At 44.7% G+C, this 23,620-nt stretch overlaps 1 protein-coding gene across 1 annotated transcript in view; it reads right to left on the reverse strand.

Annotated features, from left to right (window-relative positions):
• Positions 1 to 3,828: 3,828 nt before the first annotated feature.
• Positions 3,829 to 23,620, reverse strand: part of LOC124553857 (ankyrin-1-like) — an 86,356-nt gene continuing 66,564 nt past the window's right edge. The window contains exon 3 of the mRNA XM_047127851.1: positions 3,829 to 5,597. Coding sequence (XP_046983807.1) covers positions 3,932 to 5,597 — 1,666 coding nt within the window. The 3' untranslated portion in view covers positions 3,829 to 3,931. The remainder of the gene's footprint in view (positions 5,598 to 23,620) is intronic.

Consider the following 23,620-nt stretch of genomic DNA (forward strand, 5'->3'; position numbering starts at 1 on the left):
TCACCCCTGCTGTTGAGTATATACATCGATGAAGCAATGACGGAAATAATAGAAAGGTTCAAAAGAGGGATTGGAATTCTAATGATTCCAATGATAAGATTCGCTGCTGATATTCCTGTCCTCTGTGAATATGGAATGAACATTCTAAACAGAACAGAATATGGACAAACTACACAGGAAAAATACAAAAATAATAAGAAGCAGCAGAAATGAGAGTCACAAGGCACTTAATACCAAATCTGGTTATTACACTACTGGCCATTAAAATTGCTACACCAAGAAGAAATGCAGATGGTAAACAGGTATTCATTGGACAAATACACTAGAACTGACATGTGATTACATTTCACGCAATTTGGGTGCATAGATCCTGAGAAATCAGAACCCAGAACATGCACCTCTGGCCGTAATAATGGCCTTGATACACCTGGGTATTGAGTCAAACAGAGCTTGGATGGCGTGTACGGGTACAGCTGCCAATGCAGCTTCAATACGATACCACAGTTCATCGAGAGTAGTGACTGGCGTATTGTGACGAGCCAGTTGCTCGGCCACCATTGACCAGACGTTTTCAATTGGTGAGAGATCTGGAGAATGTGCTGGCCAGGGCACGAGTCGAACGTATCCTGTATCCAGAAAGTCCCTTACAGGACCTGCAACATGCGGTCGTGCATTATCCTGCTGACATGTAGGGTTTCGCAGGGATCGAATGTAGGGTAGAGCCACGGGTCGTAACACATCTGAACTGTAACGTCCACTGTTCAAGCTGCCGTCAATGCGAACAAGAGGTGACCGAGAAGGGTAACCAATTGCACCCATGCCATCACGCCGGGCGATACGCCAGTATGGCGATAACGAATACACGCTTCCAATGTGAATTAAACACGATGTCGCCAAACACGGATGCGACCATCACGATGCTGTAAACAAAACCTGGATTCATCCGAAAAAATGACGTTTTGCCTTTCGTGCACCCAGGTTCGTCGTTGAGTACACCATCGCAAGGGTTCCTGTCTGTGATGCAGCGTCAAGGGTAACCGCAGTCACGGTCTCCGAACTGATAGTCCATGCTGCTGAAAACGTCATCGAACTGTTTGTGCAGATGGTTGTTATCTTGCAAACGTCCCCATCTGTTGACTCAGGGATCGAGACGTGGCTGCACGATCCATTACAGCCGTACGGATAAGATGCCTGTCATCTCGACTGCTAGTGAGACGAACCCGTTGGGATGCAGCATGGCGTTCCGTATTACCCTCCTGAACCCACCAATTCCATATTCTGCTAACAGTCATTGGATCGACCGACGCGAGCAACAGTGTCGCGATACTATAAACCGCAATCGCGATAGGCTACAATCCGACCTTTATCAAAGTCGGAAACGTGGTGGTACGCATTTCTCCTCCTTACACGAGGCATCACAACAATGGTTCACCAGGCAACGCCGGTCAACTGCTGTTTGTGTATGAGAAATCGGTTGGAAACTTTCCTCATGTCAGCACGTTGTAGGTGTCACCACCTGCGCCAACCTTGCGTGAATGCTCTGAAAACTAATCATTTGCGTATCACAGCATCATCTTCCTGTGGGTTAAATTTCGCGTCTGTAGCACGTCATCTTCGTGGTGCAGCAATTTTACTGGCTAGTAGTGTACAAAGTAGCAAAAAGTAGGGAATTCTGCTACCTTGGAAACAAAATAACCCAAGGCAGACAAAGCCAATAGGGCATAAAAATCAGTAGAACAGATAAAGAGAGTATTCCTAGCCAGAAGTCTAGTGGCATCAAACATAGTCCTTTATTTGACAAAGAACTGTCCGAGGATGTACATCTGAAGAACAGCGTTGTACAGTAGTGAATCATGGACTGTGGAAAAATCAGAGAATCTGAGCATTTGAGATGTGTTTCTACAGAACGATGTTGAAAATTAGGTGGACTGATAAGGTAACGAATGAGGAAGAAAGGAACATATGGAAAACACCGACAAAAAGAAGCGGATGGATGATAGCGCGTGTGCTGAGACATCAGGGACTGACTTCCGTGGTACTAGAGGGAGCTGCAGAGAGTAAAAACAGAGACTGGAATACATCCAGCAAATAATTGAAGATGTAGATTGCAAGTGCTACTCTGAGATGAAGAGGTTTGCATCGGAAAGGAATTTGTGGTGGCCCACATTAAAAGTATCAGATTGATGACTCAAAAAAATGAATGTATAATAAACATACTGCTTGTTAATATTTACTATTAAAAACAGTCTTGATCACGATTTATTTATCAAGGTGACCGGTTTCGACCACTACTGTGGTCATCTTCAGACCATTGTGTAGGTACCTCTTTCTGTTGGAGAATAAGACATTGATCACTGCTGTTCCCGTAATGCATTCAAAAGTAATACTGCTTGTTACTGACCAAGGTGAAATATCATTTCTACATGCTCATGTACAGAGGTGCTATCTCAGATATTTTAACATAGGTGCCACACTAGTGATATGGCACATGTACACAGTCGCTGGAGAGCGGATGATCGCATCGTTACTGACGACTGCGACTCACTGGGTCTCTCACCCTGCTGGTCTCTCACACTGCAGGGCGTTTAAAAGTCATTACATCAAAGCTGTAAGTGTGATGCTCACCCCATGGGTAACTACTTTAGTGTAACATGAAATCTTTACTGACTCTGACGCCAGATGTCACTGGGAGGTCTTTACTAGTCCAGGGACAATGTCACTTCACGAAACTAGAAGGGTCTACTGTAACCAGATGTGAACCATACTACCTAACTCAAACACCTAGAGTGATTTTTAACAAGAAAAGCTTAAGAATGAGTAGGCAGAGAAAGGTATTTCAAAAGTGAATTGGGAAATTTAATTTTGCTGTAGCTACTCCCTTTTATGCAGGGCACATGACTGGATTACTGGCAACTCTGCGTTCCTATACCCTGCCGCTTCTCAGGGTCATAACCGACACAAAAGGACATTTAGAGTCGCCTGGAAGTGTCAGTGAATATTATGGTCCCTATCAAAATCTTCTGGAAGTGTCAGTGAATATTCTGGTCCCTATCAAAATCTGTTCTTTATACTGTAATCTGTAACCCACACACAGATGACAAAAAGATGTTGAAACATTCTGTATAGTGCTGGGAATATCACCAGTCATGAATGTATATTTTGGACCAATCTTTCTCATTATTTGGAGCATTATTTAATTAAATGTGCACTCAGCACGATACCACATAATGGTCTGATAATGTGATGTGAATAGCGGTGTCACATTCTGGTACAACATAAACATGTGCTGCATGTGCAGAAGTGAATTCTGTCTGGGCTCAGAGCTAAATATGCAATCAACTATAGAACTGATTTAGCAATAGTATATGTAAAGTGAGAATAAAAAAAAAAGGCTCAGCACTATGTAAGCCCACATGGTTTAAAGTAATCAAATAGCAGAAATGCTTCTTGCTAATGGTGTGTTTATAAATCCTACTTATTTTTGAAAGCTTTGGATGAGAAATATATTCAGACTATTTTCTCAGAACGAAGTTTATCTCTTCCAGCTTACTTTAGTGTTCAGATATATCGCTTCATCTCTCTTTGCTGGGAGCATTACTAGACTAGTTACATTTAGGTATGTACAAATGAATACCAGCAGAATTAATTTAACAAGTTTTTCATAATGTGGGGCCACAGTCATAATATATTTCTGCTAAGTCAGTACCGCCATTAGGCTGTTTTTTATTGGCGGTGTGTATTTTAAATACGACAGTATGCCATCTTAGGGACTGTATAACGTTAAATCACTTGATAATGGCACTTTAAAGCCGAAATCGTGATCGAGTAAATGTAACACTGCAAATAAAAAAGTCTAATGGCGGTACTGACTTTAAAGTAATTTAACAATACTTATTAAAAAAAACATTTTTATGTGATACTGTTGTGAGTTTTATTTTGACATCTCTATCGACTCCAGGTAGTTCGACAGCCTAGCAAGGTCTAGGGCAGTGTCCCCGTTGTCATCCTCGAGCCCCTCGTCTGCGCCAGACTCGACCAGCATAGCCGCCACCTCTTCGTGGCCACTTGCTGCTGCACAGTGCAGTGGCGTCCACCCTCGCTGGCCCCTCACATTGGGGTTAGGGGACGACGCCAACAGTAGCTGCACCACTGCCACGTGGCCTTTCTGTGCAGCCAAGTGCAGAGGTAGGTCCCCCTTATCATCTCTGAGCTCTCTATCTGCGCCTGCCTCCAGCAGCGCTGTCACCACACCTGCGTGGCCATCTGCTGCCGCCCAGTGCAATGGTGTCCATCCATTTCCTCCCCTTACATTGGGGTGAGGGGAGGACAACATCAGGAGCTGCACCACAGCAGTGTGGCCCTTTCGTGCAGCCCAGTGTAGAGGCACAGTTTTCCACTTGTCCATTGCTTCCACCCGTGCCCCACTGTCCAGTAGGCACCTCACCACATCCAGGTACCCCCTTCCGGCTGCCCAGTGTAAGGCAGTTCTCTTGTCCTCATCCTTGGCCTTCACATCTGCACCTGCCGCCAGCAGCACACTCACCACTTCTGCGTGGCCATTTGCTGCAGCACAGTGTAGTGGCGTCCACTGGTGCTGTCCTCTCACGTTGGGATTAGAAGGTGACAGCAGTAGCTGCACAACAGCTGTGTGGCCCTTCTGTGCAGCCAAGTGCAAAGGTATGTCTCCCACATCATTTCTGAGCTCTCTGTCTGCTCTTGCCTTCAACAGAATAGTCACCACATCTGTGTGGCCACCTGCTGCCGCCCAGTGTAACGGTGTCCATTCATTTGCCCCTCTCCTATTGGGGCGGCGGGAGGACGCCAGCAGTAGCTGCACCACAGCCGTGTGGCCCTCCCGTGCAGCCCAGTGCAGAGGTACAGTATTGTACTTATCCACTTCTCGCACCTTTGCTCCTCTGTCCAGGAGACATTTCACAACCTCCACGTTCCCCCTGCCTGCTGCCCAATGCAGGGCAGTCCTCTCGTCCTCGTCTTTGGCACTTACATCTGCACCCGCTGCCAACAACACAGTCACCACCTCCGTGTGGCCACTTGCCGCAGCACAGTGTAGTAGCGTCCGTCCGCGCCGCCCCTTCGCGTCGGGTTGAGGAGAGGACGCCAGCAGCAGCTGCAACACGGCCGTGTGGCCCCTCTGTGCAGCCAGGTGCAGAGGCGTGTCCCCCTCATCGTCCCTGAGCTCCTCGTCCGCCCCCGTCTCCAGGAGCACAGTCGCCACACCTGTGTAGCCACATCCAGCTGCCCAGTGCAGTGGCGTCCACCCACGTTGGCCCTTCACATTGGGGTGAGAACAAGATGTCACCAGCAGCCGTACAACAGACACGTGGCCCTTCCGGGCAGCCCAGTGGAGAGGAACAGTCTGCCACCTGTCCATGGCATCCACCTGTGCTCCACTGTCCAGCAGACACCTCACAGCATCGAGGTATCCTCTTCCTGCTGCCCAGTGTAGGGCAGTCCTCTCGTCCTCATCTTTTGCATTCACATCTGCACCTGCTGCCAGCAGCGTCTGAAGTTCAACCACCGCCCCCTTCTGAGCTGCACGGATCAGGCGATTGTCGTTCTCGTAGCGAGACCACCTCCTGCGCAAAACAATGAAATTCTGTCATTCTACTGAAAACATGCACATCTCACAAACATAAAAATTCGAAAAGTAAAACTGAGGACTGTCACAAATACACAATTTCGTAAAAATAAAACATAAATCTACATTTCCCTTTTTTCTGTGTAACTGAACTGTGGAGAAGTCTTTACATTAAAGCCAATATAAATAGTTGTGCAACATGGCTGCACTCTTCATTCACTAACCACTCTAAACTTTTTCACTCCTTTCTTCAAGAAATTCAATTTTTATTTTGTTTCCTGGCAGAATACTGTTGTTAACCAGTGACTCACCCTGTATGCGTGCACCAATACTTCCACAGACTTGCCAAACCAACAGACAAAAACAATTATACCTCTACGAATTTAAAGATTATTTCCTTATACGACAGCAACGAAGTTGAGTCCAGTTTTTGAAAAACCTTGTGACAGAGTCTCCAAATAATATTGAACGTTACTGTTTGGGTAGAAACCACCTAGTCAAAATAATTAGGATGTTACAATGATGCTAAGTCAATTGCGCTCCCCCCCCCCCCCCCCCACCCACACACACACATACCCACTCGCACCCACGCACACACTTACAAGCTAAAGGATTATGACTACTGGCTTAATACCACATTGGTCTTCCTTTGGAATGCGTGCAGTTCTCAGTAGCATGGATTCGACAAGTCTGACAGTTATCTGGATGCAACTATGTGGTCAAAAGTCAGCCAGACACCTGGCTGAAAATGACTTACAAGTTGGTGGCGCCCACCATCGGTAATACTTCATGACAGCTTCCACTCTCGCAAGCATTTGTTCAATCAGCTGCTGCAAGGTTTCTTGGGGAATGGCAGCCCATTCTTCATGGAGTGCTGCACTCAGGAGGTATCAATGTCGATCGGTGAGGCCTGGCACGAAGTTGGCGTTCCAAAACATCCCAAAGGTGTTCTATAGACTCATGTTAGGACTCTGTGCAGGCCCGTCCATTACAGGGATGTTATTGTCGTGTAACCACTCCGCCACAGGCCGTGCATTGTGAACGGGTGGTCGATCGTGTTTAATGATGCAATCGCCATCCGCAAACAGCTCTTCAACAGAGGGAAGCAAGAAGGCGTTTAAAACATCGATGTAGGCTTGTGCTGTGATAGTGCCACACAAAACACGACCACACCATAACACCAGTGCCACCGAATTTCACTGTTGGCACTACACACACTGGCAGACGACGTTCACTGGGAATTCGATATACCCACACCCTGCCATCAGATCGCCACATTGTGTACCGTGATTCGTCACTCCATACAAAGTTTTTCCACTGTTCAATTGTCAAATGTTCACGCTCCTTACACCAAGCGAGGCGTCGTTTGGCATTTACCAGCACTCGACCATGTAATCCAAGTTTCCTCACCTACCGCACAACTGTAATAGTACTTCCAATGGATCCTGATGCAGTTTGGAATTCGTGTGTGATAGTCTGGATAGATGTCCGCCTATTACACTTTACGACCCTCTTAAACTGTCGGCTGCCTGTCAACATACGAGGTCGACCTGTATGCTTTTGTGCTGTAGGTGTCCCTTCATGTTTCTACTCCACTATCACATCGGAACAGTGGACCTAGGGACGTTTAGGAGTGTGGAAATACGGCGTACAGACGTATGACACAACTGACAATCACCTGACCACGTTAGAAGTCAGTGACCTCTGTGGAGCGCCCCATTCTGCTCTCCCACAATGTCTAATGACTACTAAGGCTGCCACTGATATGGAGTAACTGTCAGTAGGTGCCAGCACAATGCACCTAATATAAAAACGAATGTTTTTGGGGGTGTCCGGATACTTTTGATCACATAGTGTATATGGCACCATGTTTCTACATTCAGGTTACACAATTCCCATAAATTATGGGCCAGTGGTTTGTGGTCATGGAAGTGACACCTGACAGACACACACATGTGCAATTTGGCCATGATATAGACACGAGTTCATTATCGTGCTCCTCACACCTCTGTAGGGGCAATCTGGCCTTACATTATGGACAGTTATCCTTTGTAAGATGTCATCGACGTTGGGGAAGCTGCAAGTTAGAAGGGATGCAGACGGTGTGGAATAATGTTCACACCATCCGTAGCTGTCATGGTGCCTCTCATTAGTATCACAGGTCAAATGAAAGACCAGGTGATTGTTCCTGGTAACATAATATTACCTCCACCTACCAATATCTGTAGTGTGGCATGTGTTTCGAGGAGGCATTGCCCTAGATGACAGCTTATCCAAACAATGACATCGACCTGTTGCATCAAGAGAGGTGTTTCATCGGACCAGGCTCCACGTTTTCATCGACCCACGGTTTGCTCTCTATGATCCTGTGCGCACTGCAATGTCACTGGGCAAGAATGAAAAAACACAGGGATCAAATGCTGCAAGGTCCCATCTTTAGCAACGAGTGCTGAATGGCAAACTTGCCCCTGCACCAGTACTAACTATACTCCACCATCAGATCTGCCACAATCGCCGCCTATCCTGCTTCACTAGAGTGGGGAAGCCCCCAAACTTCACAGTCACGTCCAGCACCTTGCTGCCTGCTCGAGGTTTCACTGTCCTTGAACCACTGTTCATATATGCTCATGAAAGTAGCATGTGAAACAGCTCAAAAACCTTGCCATTTCCGAGATGGTTGTTCCCAGATGCCTCGTCACAACAGTCTGCCCTTTTTTAAAATAACTCATGGCAGTACATATCGAGAATAAAATTAATACTTATCGGAAAACGTTGTGCATCACCCCACTTCCCAGAACTCCTGAAGATAGACGCTGACTGTGGATATTGTATCACAGACACAGTCCCTTTGAGTGTTCAGAGATGTCTAAACTCGCCCGAAGATGTAAACAACTATGCATGAGTAACACATATTAAACGGATGGCGTCCGACAGCCGATCAGTTCCAGTCATTCCACCAGGAAGGAGTTACATGGCTCGTGATGTCTGTTGTTCAACCATGCCTAGACCGTCAATACCGCGTTTCGACCGTGTTCGCATTGTTACTTTGTCCCAGGAAGGGCTCTCAATAAGGGAAGTGTCTAGGTGTCTCGGAGCGAACCAAAGCGATGTTGTTCGGACACGGCGCAGGTACAGAGAGACAGGAACCGTCAATAACATGCCTCGCTCGGGCCCCCAAGGGCTACTACTGCAGTGGATGACCGCTACCTACGGATTATGGCTCGGAGGAACCCTGCCAGTAACGCCACCATGTTGAATAATGCTTTTTGTGCAGCCACAGGACGTCATGTTATGACTCAAATTGTGTACAGTAGGCTGCGTGATGCGCAACTTCACTGCCGACGTCCATGGCGAGGCCCATATTTGCGACCACGACACCATGCAGCTCGGTGCAGATGGGCCGAACAACATCCTGAATGGACCGCTCAGGCTTGGCATCACGTTCGCTTCACCAATGAGTGTCGCATATTCCTTCAGGAGCGAGTTTGGAGGCAACCCAGTCAGGTTGAACGCCTTAAACACACGGCCAAGCGAGTGTAGCAAGGTGGCGGTTCCCTGATGTTTTGGAGCGGCATTGTGTTGGGCCGACGTACGGTGCTGGTGGTGACGGAAGGCGTCGTAAGTGCAACCATATCGGCAGAATATTAGCGAGGTATTCGTCTGCGTGGACAATTCGCGCCCCCATCGTGCACATCTTGTGAATGACTCCCTTCAGGATAACGACATCGCTCGACTAGAGTGGCCAGCATGTTCTCCAGACGTGAACACTATCGAACATGCCTGTAAGACATTGAAAAGGGCTGTTTATGGACCACTTGACCCAACAACCACTCTGAGGTTTCTACATCGAATCGCCATTGAGGATGGGATAATCAGGACCAACAGTGCCTTGATAAACTTGTAGATAGTACGCCATGACGAATACAGGCATGCATCAATGCAAGAGGGCGTGCTACTGGGTATTAGAGGTACCGGTGTGTACAGGAATCAGGACCACCACCTGTCAATGTCTCGCTGTATGGTGGTACAACATGCGATGTGTGGTTTTCAAGAGAAATAAAAAGGGCGGAAATGATGTTTATGTTGATTTCTATTCCAAACTTGTGTAGAGATTCCGGATCTCTCTGAACCGATGTGATGCAAAACTTTTTTTGATGTGTGTACAATTCGTCTCTGTTCAGCTTGTATACATTCTTTAGAACGTCATGTGCCCATGACGTCACCAGGTGGCATTCAGTCTCGCGGTGTAGTGGTCACGACGATTTGGCTCACCGGTGTACACGTATTTCTTTGGCACTTTTATCAAACTAGGGTCAACTACTTGTACTCAGTCCACATCAAATCCACTTGTACCGATTAATGGCTCTTTGTTCACCGTAACTTACATTTCTGTTGTAGCGTTTAGCATTGCAACATACATTTGTTTAGTATTGTGGATCTTATTTCATATTAGTGAGTTTCCTTGTAAGTGCTATGTTGCTCCCACCACGTGATTCAACATTTTGCTTTTTAGAAATTATGTTCTTAATTACGGACAATATATAATGCAGCACCAAACAAACTGGTATACGCATGTGCATTCAAATACTGAGATATGCAAACAGGCAGAATACGGCGTTGCAATCGGCAATGTCTATGTAAGGCAACAAGTGTCTGGCGCATTTGTTAGTTCAGTTACTGCCGCTACAATGGCAGCTTATCAAGATTTAAGTGAGCTTGAACGTCGTGTTATAGTCGGCGCACGAGCGATGGGACACAGCATCTCCGAGGTAGCTGTGAAGTGGAGATTTTCCCGTACGACCTTTTCACAAGTGCACCGTGAATATCAGGAATCAGGTTAAACATCAAATGGCTCCAGGGGGAAAAAGATCCTGCAAGAGTGGGACCAACAACGACTGAAGAGAATCGTTCAACGTGACAGAAGTGCAACCCTTCCGCTAATTGCTCCAGATTTCAATGCTGCGCCATCAACAAGTGTCAGCGTGCGAACCATCATCGATATAGGCTTTCGGAGCTGAAGACCCACCTGATGGCCACACACACACACACACACACACACACACACACACACACACACACACACACACAAAGCTTTACGCTTCGCCTGGCCCCAGGAACACTCTTCCGAGTATAAACACTTCCGCTGGCCACCAAACTCCCCGGACATGAACATTATTGAGCATATCTGGGATGGCTTGCAACGTGCTGTTCAGAAGAGATGTCCACTCCCTCGAATTCTTACAGGTTTACGGACAGCCCTGCAGGATTCATGGTGTCAGTTCCCTCCAGCACTACTTTAGACATCAGTCGAGTCCGTGCCATATCGTGTTGCGGAACTTCTGCGTGGTCGTGAGGGCCCTAAACGATATTAGACAGGTGTATCAGCTTCTTTGGCTCTTCAGTGGAAGAAGATTGAAGCACCTTAGATTCCCAGTGACAACAGATTTGGGGTCTGACACTGCACTTTAAATAATCTCACCAAACCTGATACAAAAGCACTCTCAAATTTTCTGCACGTTTCCTTACATATCATTTCGAACCATTTACATATCTCAGTCGATGTTCAAAGACAAAGTACCTCAGTTGAGATAAATAGTTTCACCTAAAAGATTATGTTTCGAATAACAATAATACAAACTTCAATAAGAATGCGTTAATAACTTTCAATATATTTTACTTTGGTAAAATCCAATTTAAAATTCGTACTCTCCTTGTCAAACAGGAGCATTTAATCTGACAACCAAGTTCTGCACGGTTTTCATTTTTGCGGTAGGCTTTATTCTGGTGTGATTTTAGCTCTTCTACCCTCATGTGAACCATGTTCAAAAAACATATTATAAACGTGATTTACGTCTGAACACTACCAGCAATTTGTAACGGACTCCAATTTTTCTTTTTGTGCACTCAATCTTCAATAAACTTGACCTCAGTAATTTGAAACTACATAAGTCATAGTTTGACCAGCCAAACTTTGTAATTAAGATGTATCACATGGCTGACACCATAGCAATGACGTCAGCACATGCTGTCTCAGCTCAAGGTAGGCAAAACCTAACAGAGTATTGGAGAGTATCAGTAGAATGTTAGAAGCGACAAATTGGTCTTATATACCGGTATGTGTGTACAGGGTGGTCCATTGAACGTGACCGCGACAAATATCTCACCAAATAAGCGTTAAACGAAAAAACTACAGAGAACGAAACTCGTCTAGCTTGAAGGGGGAAACCAGATGGCGCTATGGTTGTCCCGCTAGATGCCGCTGCCATAGGTCAGATGATATCAACTGTGTTTTTTTTAGATAGGAACCCCCATTTTTCATTACATATTCGTTTAGTACGTAAATAAATATGTATGTTTTAGTTGGACTACTTTTTTCGCTTTGTGATAGATGGCGCCGTAATAGTCACAAACATATAGCTCACAATTTTAGACCAACAGTTGGTAACAGGTAGGTTTTTTAAATTAAAATGCAGAACGCAGGTACGTTTGAACATTTTATTTCGGTTGTTCCAATGTGATACATGTACCTTTGTGAAATTATCATTTCTGAGAACGCATGCTGTTACAGCGTGAGTACCTGTAAATACCATATAAATGCAATAAATGCTCAAAATTATGTCCGTCAACCTCAATGCATTTGGCAACACGTGTAACGACATTCCTCTAAACAGCGAGTAGTTCGCCTTCCGTAATGTTCGCACATGCATTGACAATGAGCTGACGCATGTTGTCAGGCGTTGTCGGTGGATTACGATGGCAAATATCCTTCAACTTTCCCCACAGAAAGAAAGACTGGGACGTCAGATCCGGTGAACGTGCGGGCCAGTATGGTGATTCGACGACCAATCCACCTGCCACGAAATATGCTATTCAATACCGCTTCAACCGCACGCGAGCTATGTGCGGGACATCCATTTTGTTGGAAGCACATCGCCATTCTGTCATGCAGCGAAACATCTTGTAGTAACATCGGTAGAACATTACGTAGCAAATCAGCATACAATGCCCCATTTAGATTGCCATCGATAAAATGGGGGCCAATTATCCTTCCTCCCATAATGCCGCACCATACATTAACAGATGTGAAAATTACCGAACAATCAGTTTAATAAGCCACAGCTGCAAAATACTAACACGAATTCTTTACAGACAAATGGAAAAACTAGTAGAAGCCGACCTCGGGGAAGATCAGTTTCGATTCCGTAGAAACACTGGAACACGTGAGGCAATACTGCTACGTTTCTAGCATTTGTAGACTTAGAGAAAGCGTTTGACAATGTTGACTGGAATACTCTCTTTCAAATTCTGAAGGTGGCAGGGGTAAAATACAGGGAGCGAAAGGCTATTTACAATTTGTACAGAAACCAGATGGCAATTATAAGAGTCGAGGGACATGAAAGGGAAGCAGTGGTTGGGAAGGGAGTAAGACAGGGTTGTAGCCTCTCCCCGATGTTATTCAATCTGTATATTGAGGAAGCAGTAAAGGAAACAAAAGAAAAATTCGGAGTAGGTATTAAAATCCATGGAGAAGAAATAAAAACTTTGAGGTTCGCCGATGACATTGTAATTCTGTCAGAGACAGCAAAGGACTTGGAAGAGCAGTTGAATGGAATGGACAGTGTTTTGAAAGGAGGATATAAGATGAACATCAACAAAAGCAAAACCAGGATAATGGAATGTGATCGAATTAAGTCGGGTGATGCTGAGGGAATTAGATTAGGAAATAAGACACTTAAAGTAGTAAAGGAGTTTTGCTATTTGGGGAGCAAAATAACTGATGATGGTCGAAGTAGAGAGGATATAAAATGTAGACTGGCAATGGCAAGGAAAGCGTTTCTGAAGAAGAGAAATTTGTTAACATCGAGTATAGATTTGTGTGTCCAGAGGTCATTACTGAAAGTATTTGTATGGAGTGTAGCCATGTATGGAAGTGAAACATGGACGATAAATAGTTTGGACAAGAAGAGAATAGAAGCTTTCGAAATGTGCTGCTACAGAAGAATGCTGAAGATTAGATGGGTAGATCAATTAACTAATGAGGAAGTATTGAATAGGATTGGGAAGAAGAGAAGTTTGTGGCACAACTTGACCAGAAGAAGGGATCGGTTGGTAGGACATGTTCTGAGGCATCAAGGGATCACCAATTTAGTATTGGAGGGCAGCGTGGATGGTAGACCAAGAGATGAATACACTAAGCAGATTCAGAAGGATGTAGGTTGCAGTAGGTACTGGGAGATGAAGAGGCTTGCACAGGATAGAGTAGCATGGAGAGCTGCATCAAACCAGTCTCAGGACTGAAGACCACAACAACAACAACATTAACCCGCCGAGGTCGCTGATGTTCCACTTGTCGCAGCCATCGTGGATTTTCCGTTGCCCAATAGTGAATATTATGCCGGCTTACGTTACCACTGTTGGTGAATCACGCTTCGTCGCCAAATGGAAACTGTGCAAAAAACCTGTCATCGTCCCGTAATTTCTCTTGTGCCCAGTGGCAGAATTGTACACGACGTTCAAAGTCGTCGGCATGCAGCTCCTGCTGCATAGAACTATGGTACGGGTGCAATCGATGTTGATGTAGCATTCTCAACACCGACGTTTCTGAGATTGCCGATTCTCGCCCAATTTGTCTGCTACTGATGTGCGGATTAGCCGCGACAGCAGCTAAAACACTTACTTGGGCATCATCATTTGTTGCAGGTCGTGGTTGACGTTTCACATGTGGCTGAACACTTCCTGTATCCTTAAATAACGTAACTATCCGCCCAACGGTCCGGACACTTTTGATCACAATAGCCATACATCAACACGATATCGACCTCTTCCGCAATTGGTAAACGGTCCATTTTAACACGGGTAATGTATCACGAAGCAAATACCGTCCGCACTGGCGGAGTGTTACGTGATACCACGTACTTATACGTTTGTGGCTATTACAGCGCCATCTATCACAAAGCGAAAAAAGTGGTCCAACATTGATATTTCTTTACATACTACAAGAATATGTAATAAAGTCTAGCAGTAATGTAATGTATTGCGAATACATAGAAAGAAGGATCCTTTATTGTATGATAATATGATAGCGGAACAAACACTGGTAGCAGTTACTTCTGTAAAATATCTGGGAGTATGCGTGCGGAACGATTTGAAGTGGAATGATCATATGAAATTAATTGTTGGTAAGGCGGGTACCAGGTTGAGATTCATTGGGAGAGTCCTTAGAAAATGTAGTCCATCAACAAAGGAGGTGGCTTACAAAACACTCGTTCGACCTATACTTGAGTATTGCTCATCAGTGTGGGATCCGTACCAGATCGGTCTGACGGAGGAGATAGAGAAGATCCAAAGAAGAGCGGCGCGTTTCGTCACAGGGTTATTTGGTAACCGTGAAAGCGTTACGGAGATGTTTAATAAACTCAAGTGGCAGACTCTGCAAGAGAGGCGCTCTGCATCGCGGTGTAGATTGCTCGCCAGGTTTCGAGAGGGTGCGTTTCTGGATGAGGTATGGAATATATTGCTTCCCCCTACTTATACCTCCCGAGGAGATCACGAATGTAAAATTAGAGAGATTAGAGCGCGCACGGAGGCTTTCAGACAGTCGTTCTTCCCGCGAACCATACGCGACTGGAACAGGAAAGGGTGGTAATGACAGTGGCACGTAAAGTGCCCTCCGCCACACACCGTTGGGTGGCTTGCGGAGTATCAATGTAGATGTAGATGTAGTTCTAGGCGCGCAGTCCGGAACCGCGCGACTGCTACGGTCGCAGGTTGGAATCCAGCCTCGGGCATGGATGTGTGTGATGTCCTTAGGTTAGTTAGGTTTAAGTAGTTCTAAGTTCTAGGCGACTGATGACCTCAGAAGTCGCATAGTGCTCAGAGCCATTTGAGCCAAAAGTATCCGCCCACCCCAAAAAACAAACTTTCATATTAGGTGCATTGTGCTGCCACCTACTGCAAGGTACTCCATATCAGCGACCTCAGTAGTCATTAGACTTCGTGAGAGAGAAGAATGGGGCGCTCCGTGGAACTCACAGACTCCGAACGTCGTCAGGGTTCTGGGTGCCACTTGGGTCATACGTCCGCACACGAGATTTCCACACTCCTAAACATCCCTAGGTCCGCTGTTTCCGATGTGACACTGAAGAGGAAACGTGAAGGGACACGTACAGCTCAAAAGCGTACAGGCCGACATCGTCTGTTGACTGACAGAGACCGCCGACAGTTGATGGAGGTCGTAATGTATAATAGGCAGACATCTATCCAGACCATCACACAGGATTTCCAGACTGCATCAGGATCCACTGCAAGTACTATGACAGTTAGGCGGAAGCTGAGAAAACTGTGAGTTCATGCTCGAGCGGCTGCTCATAAACCACACATCACACCGATAAATGCCAAACGACTTCTCGCTTGGTGTAAGGAGCGTAAACATTAGACGATTGAACAGTGGAAAAACGTTTTGTGGAGTGACGAATCACGGTACACATGTGGCTATCCGATGGCAGGGTGTGGGTATGGCGAACGCCCGGTGAACGTCATCTGCCAGCGTGTGTAGTGCCGACAGTGAAATTCTGAGGCGGTGGTGTTATGGTGTGGTCGTGTTGTTCATGGAGTGGGCTTGCCCCCCTTCTTGTATTGCGTGGCACTATCACAGCACAGGCCTATATTGATGTTTTAAACACCTTGCTTCCCACTGTTGAAGAGCAATTGGGTGATGACAATTGCATCTTTCAACACGATCAAGCAACTGTTCATAATGCACGGCCTGTGACTGAGTGGTTACACGACAATAACGTCCCTGTAATGGACTGGTCTGTAGAGTGTCCTGACTTGAATCGTACAGAAAACCTCTGGGATGTTTTGGAACGCCGACTTCGTGCCAGGTCTCACCGAACTCTCCTCAGTGCAGCACTCCGTGAACAATGGGGCTGCCATTCCCCAAGAAACCTTCCAGCACCAGATTTAAAGTATACCTGCGAGAGTGGAAGCTATCATGAAGGCGACGGCATACTGAATTCCAGCGTTACCGATGGAGGGCGCCAGGAACTTGTAAGTTATTTTCAACTGGGTGTCCGGATACGTTTGATCACATGGTGTATGTACCAACAGGAAGAGTTTATTGTGTACCTTTGTCGGTATTGTCTTCGCTGTACCTCATAGCACGTACGTCTCCACTGTTTTATCCATTCGTACAGAACATTGTCTTTAGCGCGTTCAGTTCATGTTGTATGTGGTTGACGCCACTAATCCAGTGAGCTAACGCTGTCAGGCTGCTTAGCGCGGCGTTCTTTTGTGCTGGACGGCGGTGCGAATCCGAATGTAGGTATCTGTTGGTTTGCATCGGATTCGTATAGGCTTTACGTCCCAGACTGCCACGAGGTGTTCCGCAATCCCCCACATCCAAGAAAAGGAGTTACTCCATTGTTTTCCGTTTCTAGCGCGATCTTTATGTTCTCATGTAACCTGTTGATTCATGTACATAATTTTCTCTGTCCTGAATGTGGATAATAAGCGGATATTCTGTACACTTTAATTCAAACCCCAGTAGAACCTCCTACTGGAATTGAAGCCTGGACCTGTATCTTGGAACAAAACGACATCAACTGAGATCTATACTTCCTCTGGAACTGTTGATTTGGATATTTACTAACAGGATATTCTCAGACTGGGCGAATATTTTCGAACTCACTCTCCAAGGCCAGTTGTGGTGGAGTGCTTCTATCCTCCCCATACCCTCCTTAAATTGCGAAGCCCACTATGTTTTGTTGTCGGTTGCGTTACTGCCTTCTGTGTTTATTGTTGACACGTGTCACTGATAGGTGTTGGAGTCTCCTAGACCGTGTCTCGTGAACCACGTGCCTGTTCATCACTGTTTCTGCAACTGTCAGATGGTTTGGCAAATCGTTTATGTACACCAAGAACAACAGAGGGCCTAACACAGAACCCTGGGGCACTCCATAGCTAGTTTTTTTTTTTTTTTAACTGGAAGATACTCTTTGCCTTCATGACATATTTGTACTTTCTGTTGTCTATCAGAGAGATAAGACGAACCATTTGAAGCCAAGTCCACGCACCCCATAACATTCTAGTTTCATAAGCAATAAGTCGTGGCTGATTAAATCAAATGCTTTAGATAAATCTAAGAATATTCCACAGCTTAATTCGTTCTTGTCCACGGCTTTTAGAACCATTTTCATGAATTGGAAGACTGCCGTTTCTGTGGATCTGTTCTTTCTAAACCCATTTTGAGCATTAGTCAGTATTTTATTTTTATTCAGGAAGTCAGCCAGCCTTTCATACATTACTCTTTCAATTACTTTAGAGAAACCCGACAATAATGACACTGGCCTATAAATATTTATGTCAGCTGTACTCTCCTTTTTGTGAAGTGGCTTTATTATGGAGAGTTTTAGTTTTGATGGGAACACCCCTGTCCTGAAAGAAGTATTAATAATGTCGGTTAGGTGAGTATCTATACTCGTAGAACTATGTTTGTCTGGAATTCTGTCAATACCACAAGACATTTTATTTTTTAGTTTATTAATAGCATTTGTAACTTCACATTCTGTTAATGGGTGCAGAGACATTGTCTTTTCACAAGTTGGTATTTTTGTATTTCTGTTGTTTGAATTGCATAGGCTTTTAATTAGGTTTGGTGCTACGTTCACATAATGTTCATTGAATATATTGGCTACCTGTTGAGCATCTTCTACACTTTACCCTCATTTTTAATTTTTAAATTATAGGTCTTGGTTTTACATTTTCCTATCCTATTGTTTATAACTTTCGAAATCGATTTTGATTTATTGCTTCCATTATTAATGTATGAATCATTGCTTAGCCTTTTTGTTGCCTGTAAAACTTTCCTATAGACCCTTCTATATTTCCTATAGTATGGTTTTTTTGTTGTATTTATTTTAGCATGTTTGTTTAGGTTTCTAAGGGTAGTTGCTGATTCTTTAATCCCTTGTGTTACCCATGTATTTGTCTTCTCACTGACTTTAATTCTTTTTAACACGGATTTGCTACATTGCAGCAATATTTATAGTGAGAAAACTGTCATATATAGGTTAAACGAAACAAATACTGAAGCCGACCAACAACTAGCATATGTTGATATTAAATTGAGAAATCTACAGGAACTTGGATTGCAACACATTTTCACAGCAACTTAATGTTAACAGTCACCCATTAATTTACCAGCTTAACTTAAAAGGTATTAGTTAAAATGAGAGCAATCTCAGCTGCATTTTTTGTATAGAACCTGACAGGGATTTTAGCGACTCGAGCTGACTGTCAACGGCACTGGCATTAATATGTCCACTAATCATCTTTCCAGTGGCGTGAGAATTAAACTGAAGCAGGACTTCTGGATCATCCTTCGTAAAGGAACATTTGAAAATGGAGTTAAACATTCTTGTCTTTTCTTTGTTGCACTATTTCAGCTCCCATGTCACGAATGAACTTCCGAGCACTATCTCTGGTGCACTATAGTCTTCAAATATGAGGAATATTCCTTTGTGTTTTGTGATGTACATGCCAATAACATGTGGTACGGTAGTCAGTGAAGGGACCTTGCGTTTTCCTTTTGACTGCTGAATTCATTTCATTTAACATCTATCTACTATGCAGCGCTACTCTTTCTTTAGACGTTTCTTTATATGTACCACGGAGGGTCGTTCCCATCTTGAGCTGCTCTGCTGCGTACATACCTACCCAGTGCTTGGCCAACCAATCCTTTTAAAGATCTCTTACAATATGATGCCACTGTATCTTTATATTAGTTACTGAACCTGTAATTTTCTACTTGATTTTACTGTCCTTCGTACTTCGACAGTCACTACTGCTATGACACCTTGAGGCCGCCGATATGTAAACATCTTCAAAGAGCTCAGGTCTGTTTGTTGCCATTAGATCTATTTTCAACATATGTGGGCGTCTGAATTGTTTGTTAAAGCAGTGTCGAGAGGAAGCATTTATTACTATTTCGCAAGGTATCTTGTCGCTCCCACTTACATCTGGGTGTGACTGTGTTGGCTGATACTATCAATTGTAAACTAATGCCCACATCTGATACTGAGCCTTTTCCAAACATTCGTGCATTCAGCTTGAGTTTCTGACCTCGCGAATCTGAGTTTCTTGACTATGTGAAGAGCACTATTTTTTTCAGCACTGCTTCAGATTTTGAGGCCCGCATCTCGTAGTCGTGCGGTAGCGTTCTCGCTTCCCACGCCCAGGTTCGCGGGTTCGATTCCCGGCGGGGTCAGGGATTTTCTCTGCCTCGTGATGGCTGGGTGTTGTGTGCTGTCCTTAGGTTAGTTAGGTTTAATTAGTTCTAAGTTCTAGGCGACTGATGACCTCAGCAGTTGAGTCGCATAGTGCTCAGAGCCATTTTTTGAACCAGATTTTGAGAGTTTGTTGTGAATGGTTCAGCAGTTGATTGTTAGGATTTTAACTGCTTCATCAATGGGAGCATTTCTTTGGGTTTGCACTAATACTTCACGATCTGGAACAGTTACCATTACTGGACTGGATGGTGGTAAGTTGTATAACCTAAACGACGCTTCGATACAGTTAACATACAACCAGCTGTGGGGTCGCAAATGGTGATGTGCAGTGCACATCTGACCCATTTAAGGGCACTGTACTGTTCTCAACCCTGAAGATTAAATGCAGGGAGTCTCAGTCTCGCTTGTCACAGTATGTTCGAAGTCTCCAGTTCAGGTCATTCATTAGGTGCACAACCAGACCGCCATAGTCAGTTCGGGGGACAGTGTGGGAAATCGGTAAATTTCATTACAGCTTCGTGGACAAGGCCTGCCTTCTCAACATTTTTAGCCTGTCATTGGAATGATCCAACTATGACATCAGACTCTAGGCGACAGGCACTATTTGTGCCAACATGTGTCACATTCTGCCGCTAGTTGCACCTTGTTCCCTCAGTGACTGTTGGAATAGCCTCTTCAATATGTTGCGTGAGGCTCTCAGCTATACACACTACATGTAGGTGGTGACTGTTCCATTTCCTTAACAGGTACTATTATTCACCGTAAATTTGAAATGTAGACCATTAACAGTCCTCTGATACTTTTGTCTTTCTTTCCTCACATGCAAAGCCTCTATTGCTAGCTCAGTTTCAGTGGAAGACAGCACCTCAAACTTTTTGGTCAGGGGTATGAGTGTAATTCCCCCAGTTCTCCCTGGTCCCAGTCTCTCCTGCACAATGGCTGTAGACCGACTGATATGCCCCTCACAATCGGTTTGACGTGTGACCATAGATCATGTACTTCCTACAGATGCTGTGACAACTGTTATTGTCCATGTTCCCATGGCGCTTACCACTATGGCTTGTGAGAGACCACATCTGTGCTAAAGTCCAAATAAAGAGTATTTGATTTTTCATTTTTGTCCTAAAAATTTAATTTCTTATGTTGTCTTCATTTAAACAGCCTTTAATAAAGATCTTTTGTAACATAGTGATAATTACGAATACATATTTGTAACGAAAACTGGAATTCTGCGTGCAATATGTAATTTAAGAATAAGACGCATTTTTAAGTTAAAATCATGATTAAATACGTGTGAATTAGCATATGTTTGATGAATTTTACGTTTAAAAGAGAGGTAGGTATTCGAAATTCGACGAAAAAAAAAATGAACGACAAAAGCCAGATCAGTGGATTACCACTGTACGACGCCACTGATTCAGCTCAAGTTATGAAGCCCATTTCGAGAAATTCGTTAACTTTGGGAAAAACAGTTCCTCAGAAAACTTCAAAGCCGATTTTTCTTGTAAACTTATGGAAAAAACATGAAGAACAATCTGTTTCTCACCACTTTTTAACGGTGTTTTACGCGCATGTTTCACTATGGAGCCTCAGCCATTTTCACACTACAGTGCTACAGTCAGAGTATAACAGTGCATAGATTGTGAAGGTACACGATTTTTGTAATAACAGCTACAGAGCTAAAATATGATTAAGAAAAACATCGGTGGCTGCTAATGCATTAAAATGTCTTGAAGTTTCACTTACGATAACACAGTAATAAGACATTTAATCATAAGCAGGACCTGCACTATGAGTGGAACAACATCTGTCTCTGCGTGCCATGACTGCTGACCAATCATCACATTTCTGTTTGTTTACATCAGCTTCATTATTATGATGAACTAAGTGTAGTATAACTTCAAATACACTTAACTGCCTCAATTACGATGTGTCTGCTTAACTCTGTCACTGATGTGGCTTGTTGCTGGAATGTAAATTACTACTTTTCCTTCATGTACATCTCAGTAGTAACATTAAGAAGGGACATTTATTTTTCCAGCATCTTCCATGAAGTCGAGTGTCGCCTTTCAGCAGAGATGCTAAAGCAGTGAGCTCAGAGCTCTGGCTAACGCTGGAGTACAAGTATTAACGTAGCATGTTTTTCTTTGTTATGACAGTTTCATCTGCTATGACCGGATGTGAGGGAGACCAGAGGAAGCCAAAGAGAGAGAAATGTCTGTAACCCAGCCTATTTTTTGTGTGGCACAGCAGGGAACAAAGTGACAGCTATCTACACTACTGGCCATTAAAATTGCTACACCACGAAGATGACGTGCTACAGACGCGAAATTTAACCGACAGGAAGAAGATGCTGTGATATGCAAATGATTAGCTTTTCAGAACATTCACACAAGGTTGGCGCCGGTGGCGACACCTTCAATGTGCTGACTTGAGGAAAGTTTCCAACCGATTTCTCATTCACAAACAGCAGTTGACCGGCGTTGCCTGGTGAAACGTTGTTGTGATGCCTCGTGTAAGGAGGAGAAATGCGTACCATCACGTTTCCGACTTTGATAAAGGTCGGATTGTAGCCTATCGCGACTGTGGTTTATTGTATCGCGACATTGCTGCTCGCGTTGGTAGAGATCCAATGACTGTTAGCAGAATATGGAATCGGTGGGTTCAGGAGGGTAATACGGAACGCCGTGCTGGATCCCAACGGCCTCGTATCACTAGCAGTCGAGATGACAGGCATCTCATCAGCATGGCTGTAACGGATCGTACACCCACGTCTCGATCCCTGAGTCAACAGATGGGGACGTTTGCATGACGACAACCATCTGCACGAACAATTCGACGACGTCTGCAGCAGCATGGACTATCAGCTCGGAGACCGTTGCTGCGGTTACCCTTGACGCTGCATCACAGACAGGAGCGTCTGCGATGGTGTACTCGACGACGAACCTGGGTGCACGAATGGCAAAACTTCATTTTTTCGGTGAATCCAGGTTCTGTTTACAGCATCGTGATGGTCGTATCCGTGTTTGGCGACATCTCGGTGAACGCACATTGGAAGCGTGTATTCGTCATCGCCATACTGGCGTATCACCTGGCGTGATGGTATGGGGTGCCATTGGTTACACGTCTCGGTTACCTCGTGTTCCCATTGACGGCACTTCGAACAGTGGACGTTACATTTCAGATGTGTTAGGACCAGTGGCTCTACCGTTCATTCGATCCCTGCGAAACCCTACATTTCAGCAGGATAATGCACGACCGCATCTTGCAGGTCCTGTACGGGCCGTTCTGGATACAGAAAATGTTTGACTGCTGCCCTGGCCAGCACATTCTTCAGATCTCTCAGCAATTGAAAACGTCTGGTCAATGGTGGCCGAGCAACTGGCTCCTCACAATACGCCAGTCACTACTCTTGATGAACTGTGGCATCGTGTTGAAGCTGCATGGGCAGCTGTACCTGTACACGCCATCCAAGCTCTGTTTCACTCAATGCCCAGGCGTATCAAGCCAGTTATTACGGCCAGAGGTGGTTGTTCTGGGTACTGATTTCTCAGGATGTATGCACCCAAATTGCGTGAAATGTAATCACATGTCAGTTCTAGTATATTTGTCCAATGAATACCCGTTTATCATCTGTATTTCTTCTTGGTGCAGCAATTTTAATGGCCAGTAGTGTACATATAACGCATACATCTGTCGTCAGTAACTTTTGTTTGGAACATGCATATGTTAT

Source organism: Schistocerca americana, chromosome 11 (genome assembly GCF_021461395.2).
Source record: "Schistocerca americana isolate TAMUIC-IGC-003095 chromosome 11, iqSchAmer2.1, whole genome shotgun sequence".
Taxonomy (NCBI): Eukaryota; Metazoa; Arthropoda; class Insecta; order Orthoptera; family Acrididae; genus Schistocerca; species Schistocerca americana.